At 31.0% G+C, this 7931-nt stretch overlaps 1 protein-coding gene across 27 annotated transcripts in view; it reads left to right on the plus strand.

Annotated features, from left to right (window-relative positions):
- The window catches only part of LOC145303571 (uncharacterized), a 612784-nt gene that overhangs the window by 571888 nt on the left and 32965 nt on the right, over positions 1-7931 (plus strand). For 13 of the 27 annotated variants that reach the window (XM_080145085.1, XM_080145093.1, XM_080145087.1 and 10 more), the window contains one exon: positions 302-931. The exons of the other annotated variants lie outside the window; for them this stretch is intronic. In XM_080145085.1, coding sequence (XP_080001211.1) covers positions 302-931 — 630 coding nt within the window. The remainder of the gene's footprint in view (positions 1-301; positions 932-7931) is intronic. 27 annotated transcript variants of the gene reach the window in all.

The raw sequence follows: 7931 nt of genomic DNA on the forward strand, positions 1-7931 counted from the left end.
AATACTTCGAACTAGATTAATTGTTGCTGAATGGCAAGTAATTTTTCACTTACATTTGAATAAAACAGATTAAAGATGAATAAAAATCGAAAAAAAACAACTTAATGTTCTATGCAAATGAGATATAGATTTTGTATAAACATTTTATTTTGAGAGGATAACCTGCAGAGTTCACAATGATGTAGAATGGTGTGCATGTTGCTGGTGATTTTTTTTTCTTTCTTTTTTTTTTTAATTTTTTGTCCATATCTTGTGTTGCTGTTTTGTAATGGTTAGCTTGTCTGTTTCCCTCCCTGTTTAGTGTCAGCACGGTCCGGAAGGGTGACTCAAAACGCTGGAAAGCACATCAGAATCATCTAACTAGCAACTCCCCTCACCATAATGAACGTATCAATCCCCGAACCATCACAACAACCATTGATACCATCCAGACAACCGTTTCCACATGTTCCCCCCTTCCTCCTCCTACCATGATGGCCATCACCACTTCTGTTCCATCTTCTGAATTGTCAGTGACCATCCCCAGTCCTGAAGTCACAGCTCTGTCTCCGAAGCCTGTGGCTACCAAACCTGTTATAAAAACTACACCAGCCTTACCTACCTTTGTGGCAGCCACAGTTCTCGAGACTGCATCAGTCCCACCCTCTGTCACTGTGGTCCCTGTTGTCTCTGTAATAGAGACAGCTTCGCTCCACTCTGAGATTGCAGTTGTCCCGGTTATCAAAACCATACCACCAGTGTTGCCGCCAACAATTTTGGTTATGCCCGCAGATGCCGACTTGGCTGAGTCTTCAACTGCCACTGACGTGACCATATCCTCTCCTTCGTTGTCCCCATCATGTTCATTGTCCACCACTCCCTGTTTGTCTTCATCATCAAACTCCAGCATCCCCAATGCCACCTCAGCATCTGCAGACTCTGACCTGTTCAGGTAGGCCAAACCCCACCCCAGAATGCCGCTTTCCTTTTATTTTGTGCAAAACGTTTTGCAGACTTTTTCTAATGACTGCTTTGATTGCCTCGCATATTCTTCACCAATCCAATATTTATAGTTCTCAAGTTTTGAGATAAGCCTTGGTTATTTGGAATATTCGGCCTACTGTTCGCATCTTGAGTGTTCTCGCAACGTTTCGGACAATGTAACTATCTGGCCTCCTTCAGGTGTATATTATCGAACTCGGAAAATCTTTCCATAAAGACCCATAGTGTAACGGATAAAGTACTAACATGATACTCTCCTGGAAGTTGAATGTTCAGTCCTTAGCGCGAACAATACTAAGAATACAATTGCAAATTACTTGAGATTTTTACCCGGTCATGCTACACTTGTGGATTAAATAAAGTGTTCCATATGAAATTTTTTACATATCCTTGAGTTTGACTGAAAGATTTTCAAATTCAAAAAGATATACCTGAATAAAGTTGTAGAATACATAGGCTAAAATGTTGTGAAAATAAAACTCAAGATAAGAACTAAATAATCCAAATAGTCTAATAGTGTGTGTATTATATATAAATATGTCTTCTCTATGCCTGTGTTTCTTCTAACAAAAAAGTGTTTCAATTTACAGGGAATTTATCTTGCTTGTATGTTTACTAGTGCATGTTATGTTCTTATAAGTTTAACTGTTTTTTTTTTTTGTTTTTTTGTGTGTGTGTGTGTGTCTGTATACGTTGTTTCCTTTTGGAAGAGGATGGTTCTAACATAACAATTCCAGCTACAAAATCTAAGATTTTAATTTTATTCTCTAGTGAAATCAAAGTAGGTTTTTTTTATTTAAAAAATTTTTTGTGTGTTTTTTTTTGTTTTTATTTATTTATTTTTATTTTTTTTTAACTTCAGAACTGGATATAACTTATCTGCTGAAAATATGTCAATCACTAATTCTAAATCAGGAGTAACGGTCAATAATGAGTATAAACCTTAAATTCGTTTTAATAATCCATAGATTATTATTCTAAATTCAAATTGACCCCACATTGCAGCAGAAAAGTTGAAAATATAATATACACATGCGTACATATACATATATGTCAATGTTTGGTGTTCTGGAAATCGATGTATTAACATTTAGAACATTGAAATAAAGGTTAAGTTTCTCAAGAAATCTAAATACACCATTAGAATCTTTCTTTAATCCTATCTGGAGTCATTAGCACTAATTATCGGTTGAGTCCATAAAGTAACTAAAATATGTTAGAATGTAAAAAAAAACAAAAAAAAAACGAAATTCATCTTAAATGGATTTTTTTAATTTCAGAAATTTGAAAAAAATTAAGCTAAGAATATCACGAAGAAGAATGTATTTGAAAAAGTTAAAACATTTAAATTACTTTTATTGGTATTTTTAGGATTTAAAAAAATTAATAAAAAAGAACTTGTTTCAATTTGTAAACGCCATTTGCCGTTTTACAGTAACATTAAGAAACAATGTCAAACGTTTATTTTTGGTTGTTTTATAAGAATATCATTGTGGTTATTTTTTTTTTTATTTTTTATTATTACATCTCTTATTGAAAATGTTAGTTTTAATTTTCCTTTCAAAGCAAAAATAGTAAACATATTTTAAATTATTTTTGCTATAATCGAATAACAAAATATCTCCACACAGGCAAAATGCTGGGTGATTACTACTAATCTCTTCATTATCTGGTTTTGGTATTTAATGTGTTTTGAGTGTCCCAATCTCCGGGATGGGCAACACTAGGCAATGTCTCATGCTACTCTCTATGTGGTCAGGCCCATAGGTTGATATGTCATATTGCAAACAGTAACGGAAGTTTGTGTGCACTCAAGCGAGATTTTCTTTGAGTGCACAAGAAGTGCAGTGAAATTACATGTAGGTTGAGAGAGGATAAACAATGTTAAAGAAAATATATTTAGATAGGGACATTGTTCAGAAGTTTTACTATTGGAACATGGGTAGAAGCTGATGCTAGTTTGATTGAAAAAATTAGGAGTAGATGGAATAAATTTAAGAAACTTTTGCCATTACTAACCAACAGAGCATCACTGCTGTTAAACAAGGGAAAAGTCTGTCAAACGTGTGTGTGATAATGTAGGGGAGCCAAATCTGGCTAATGAGAATTAATAACATGTTGCGTAGAGAAATAATGTAATGGATGTATAATGTGAATTTTAAAGATACGCTTAGATCTGATGACCTCGGAAAGATAGAATCGGCAAAACAATATGTGTGTTAAGAAGAGGATTTTGTTGGTTTGGTCACATTGAATAAATGAGTTCTTTGGTTAATAAATATGGAACCGTTGAGGTGGCAGAGTCAGTTGGCAAGAGGAAGGCCAAGGAAAACGTGGGAAGAAGCGATAAGGACAGATTTAAGATGAAAGAAGGATAAAGACCTGGTCAGGGATAAATCAGTTTAAAAGTTGATTTCGTAAAGTCGGCTAACACATACCATGTAAACCAGATGTTAAAATAAGTATGACGATAACTAATTTAACTAGAGATTTATTTGTAAAAATTTGAACAAAAATTTTGAAGAGATTCATTAGACTGAAGTTCTACTTTGATATATTAGATATTTTGTGTCTTATTCCACCGAAATTAAATATTGGCTTATTATAAAACATTTTAAAAAAAAATACTATACAAAATCAGTTTATATTCACCGATATCATTGAAAGATTTTAACACGTACAATGTATGGTTTTTATTTATTTTTTTGTTTTTAATTTCTTTATATTACCTTTTAAATCATGTGTCAGTAGAATCTAGGAAATTTGTTTTATTTTAATGTGTGTGTCTGTGTCCATTTACATTTTGTCTTTCATTTTTTGTCTTTCATTTTTTGTGTTGCATGTAATGTCTTGTTCTTTTTAGCAGTAAATATAAATTATGACATTTAGTTTTTATTTATTGACATTAGTAAAAAAAAAAAAAAAAAGCATCAATTTTTTTTAATCCTTTTTAATATTAAATTTTTATTTATTAGCATTAATTAAAAAGAAAAAACACATTTTTATTTTTTTTAATGCTTGAAAATTTTTTTCTTTTCATTTTGAGTTTAATCAATTTTATGTAATTAGAATTTATCAGTAAGAAAATCATTACCTGTTAATCTAAATTAGATTGCTTCGATATCCATGTTTTCTGGTGTTTTAAATTGAAGGAAAGACCTTGAGGAAAGAAGTTATTTCATGATTGCAACTGCTTTTATAAATAAGAATTGCAAATTTTTTTAGTTTTCAGTTGATAAAATTTTACTTTTTACTGCTGTCAACAAAGATGAGTCTTTTTATAGCATTAAATCAACACTAGAAATTTTAATTTTTTTATAAAATAAAATTAATGTTGATTAACTATTTATATAATTATAAAACTCAGATCAACTTGCTTGCTTGGACAGTGAAACAGTCCATCTAGTTTATGACTTCCAGTTTCCAAAGATTTGTCTGCTTACCTTTTTATGGCCGCCTTGTCTTAAGTCCGATATTAAAAGCCACTGCTGTTATTCAAAGCATACACAACGTCAACAATATTTTTTCTTTTAACTTATTTTAAAGTGTTTTTTTTTAAATAAATGTAATTTAACCCCGTTGAGTACTCCCCCCCCAAAAAAAAAAAACTGAATTAAATATACAATATATAACTATAATCATGTTTATAACCATATTTACTACTTTTAGTAGTGCTCCTATGTATTTTGATGATTTATTTATTTTATTTATTTTTTATTTTTTTTCAGGCATTACTTAAAAAAAATATTTTCTCATCAAGGGGGCAGGGCAGAAACTTAATTTTAATAGTGCTTTTAGTAAGGCCTCCTTAATTTTAATCAGTGCTTACAGTAGTGCTCTGGAGGTTTCCTGGGTTTTGTTTTTTTCACTCCTCACTTAAAAAAAAAAAAAAAGAAATCGTCTCTTTTTAAACAATTCTAGCATCTGCACATGCGTGATTGCCTTCATCTTGCGTACCTTAAGTACATAAATTTACAATCTCATGCTATGGCTGTCAGTGTGGCTGAGTGGGTTAGAAGGTTATTTATTAAGTCTAAAATCCACCCAAGGATAAAGGTTAATGAGATACATTGACATACAACCCTCTCAAAGCAACAATTCTTTCCCATTTGTTAGAAACATTGCTCATGGAATACAAGGACTAAATTACAACATGGGGGAAGGGGAAGCAAGACTTATGAGACTGCCGAAAGTAATTATAACATTCACTTTTTACTTTTCATGAACTGTACAGATGTAGTCAAGGTCTGATAGTTGTATATATTTCTTACTCGACCATGTTTGAATGATTGCAGATATGAATGAATCAGAAAATTGGAGCATAAGGCATTGCTTTGCATTTCTTTCCAAATGTAGTTACTTCCCTTGGCAGTATTTTTTAAATGCAACATTTGATAAATATTAATGTGCTTATAAATGGCTTGTTTTTGTTTTTAGCTTTTTTTAATTTTTTAATTATTTGAAATGTTCTATTTTAGAATAGTTTTTTTTGTTTTGTTTGTTTGTTTTTAGATTCATCAATTTTGCTTACTGTGTTGGTTATCCAAATGAAAATTCTTTTACACCCAGGTATTTGATGCACCCAAATGCTAAAATATCGTGTTTTCCCATTTAATATATAAAAAAAAAGTTTTTTTTTTTTTTCTTTTCGTTTCACTCAATTTTATATTTACGTTTTATGATTTTGTCAACCTTTAATTTCTATAACAAAAGAACCAACAGAGGACACATTATTACTAGCTGTAATAATTAACTTTATATCAAATATATGAAGCCTAAGCACTTTAAATGAAATGGTGACTCATCTATAAACTATCCCTCAAGTATTATTTTATCATAATCATGTTGACACACCGGTTCCCGCTGGATCACCGAAGTTAAGCAACGTTGAACCTGGGTAATACCAAATGGGTGACCATTTGGGAGTTCCAGGTGGTGTATGTGCTCTCTGCTTATCTCAGCATTGTTTCCAGTCGTTCTGAACTTGTCCTTGCCATTGGACTCAAATAATGTCGATTCAGGAGAGGTGTGATTGGGAATCACGCAACCCCTGTTACACAGTTACATGCACAGCTGCCCTTAGAGGGGATATTCTTTGTCTTTTGAGACTGAACAGAAGCATCAATTACTTTAATAAAATATAAATGTTTAAAATGCATCATGAAATAAACATTTTTTTCTTGAATTGTCCAGATATGGCAGAAAAACAAAATCAATATATCAATAAAATATACAACAGTATTGTAGTATTGAAATGTCATCTGAATCCAAAGATTCTATTACTGGCATTGGTTTTCATGATGTTTTTCTAGTGAGAATTCTTTCTAGAAAGACTTTGGGTACTTATGGGAGGGGCCACAAGAAGGTTGCCAACATCCTAAGTGAAAGTGATTTTTATGGAAAAGACTAGATTCGAACTTGGAACATCCAGATTGTCAGTTTGTGTCATTAACCACTAGACCACTGTTACCTCCCTATTAAAAGATAAAACACACACACACACTCTTATATATGAGTGAGAATATGTGTGAGGGCACTTCTCAACTTAGATACCAAACAAAGTTTTGATCTACAAACTTGAAATATAATATATAGGGTATTCAGACATGTGGAAAACTTTTAAATCGGTTTTCATCTGGAAAAAAGGGATGCTAAATGGTCAAAATTGAAAAATTGGTGGTGGTGGTCGGGATCAGATTTTTATCTGTTTGTCAACTGTTTCACGAATTTGCATGCATGAATCATTCACATGGCAGATTACTTATGTTAAGGATAAGTAGGTTTTAAAACGCATTTTAAAGATCATATCAAGCTGGTCTAGTGGTTATTGTACTGGACTCCCTGTCTTTAAGTTTTGGTTTAAATCTCAGCTCAAGTATTCTTTTTTTTTTTTCTTACAAAAATTGGACTATTTAAAAAAATATAACTCACATGCACGTCACAGTTTCTTACTGTTTTTCCATTTTTGTTTTTTTACTTTAAAGAATTTAACGTTAGGTTTAATACCTACGGTATTTCTGTTTATAATAAGGATTCTGCATTAAATATTTTATGACCATGCAATGCTGGGCAGCCTGCTAGTATATAAATAAAACAATGTAATCCTAGTTATTCATAAAATAAATTTCATATTTCATTTAAAAACATTTTATTAACAAACCATTGTTTCTGCCTATTTTTAAATTGCATATTTATGATACACAACATTTATCAAACATATTTATATGTGAAGTTCGTTTTTTTTTTTTTTTTATATATATTTCTATATATTTGGTTTATTTAAATAAATTTCAGTGTGTTCTACTAATGTGTAGAAACCAAGGCGATCCATAATATTACTAATAATTTTATATTAAGCTTTTTAACTTTATAAATAATACTAACTTTTAAAATTTTTCTAATAGATATTCATAATTACAATTTTTTTAATGAATCCCTCAAAAGTGTAGTATTTTCAAAAAAGACTGATAAATATTGCAGATTTATACAAATTATCATTTATACTTCAATATTGCTAAATAGAAAATCAGTGGTAGAAAGTTGAAAAAAAAACAAAAAAACGATTCAATTGTATGATATTGTCAGAATTGACTGCTGATAATGCCAAGCCACTCGTCTCCAACGAAAGAATGGATGTGCATGCTTAGTGGGACTTTGTTATGGATCGTGTTGGTAGAAATCCAATGTAGTTAAAGAAGTTATTTAAATTGAATGGATTTTGGTATTATTCCCTCAAATACTTGCTTTTACTTAAAAACAATGTTTTAATTTAAAAAAAAAACAAAAAAAAACAGCAACAGTAAGATCAGTAAATTATAGAAAGCTTGATCATGCATGCAAAATACTGGAATAAAAGAATGATGACCTGAAGAAAAAAAATGTTGCCACATTTTTATGACAAATAAAGAAAACTTCTAAGGGAGATAACTCAAAGTTCATAATTTTCTAGT

This window comes from Euprymna scolopes, chromosome 19 (genome assembly GCF_053919585.1).
Source record: "Euprymna scolopes isolate OS-2025 chromosome 19, ASM5391958v1, whole genome shotgun sequence".
NCBI lineage: Eukaryota > Metazoa > Mollusca > Cephalopoda > Sepiida > Sepiolidae > Euprymna > Euprymna scolopes.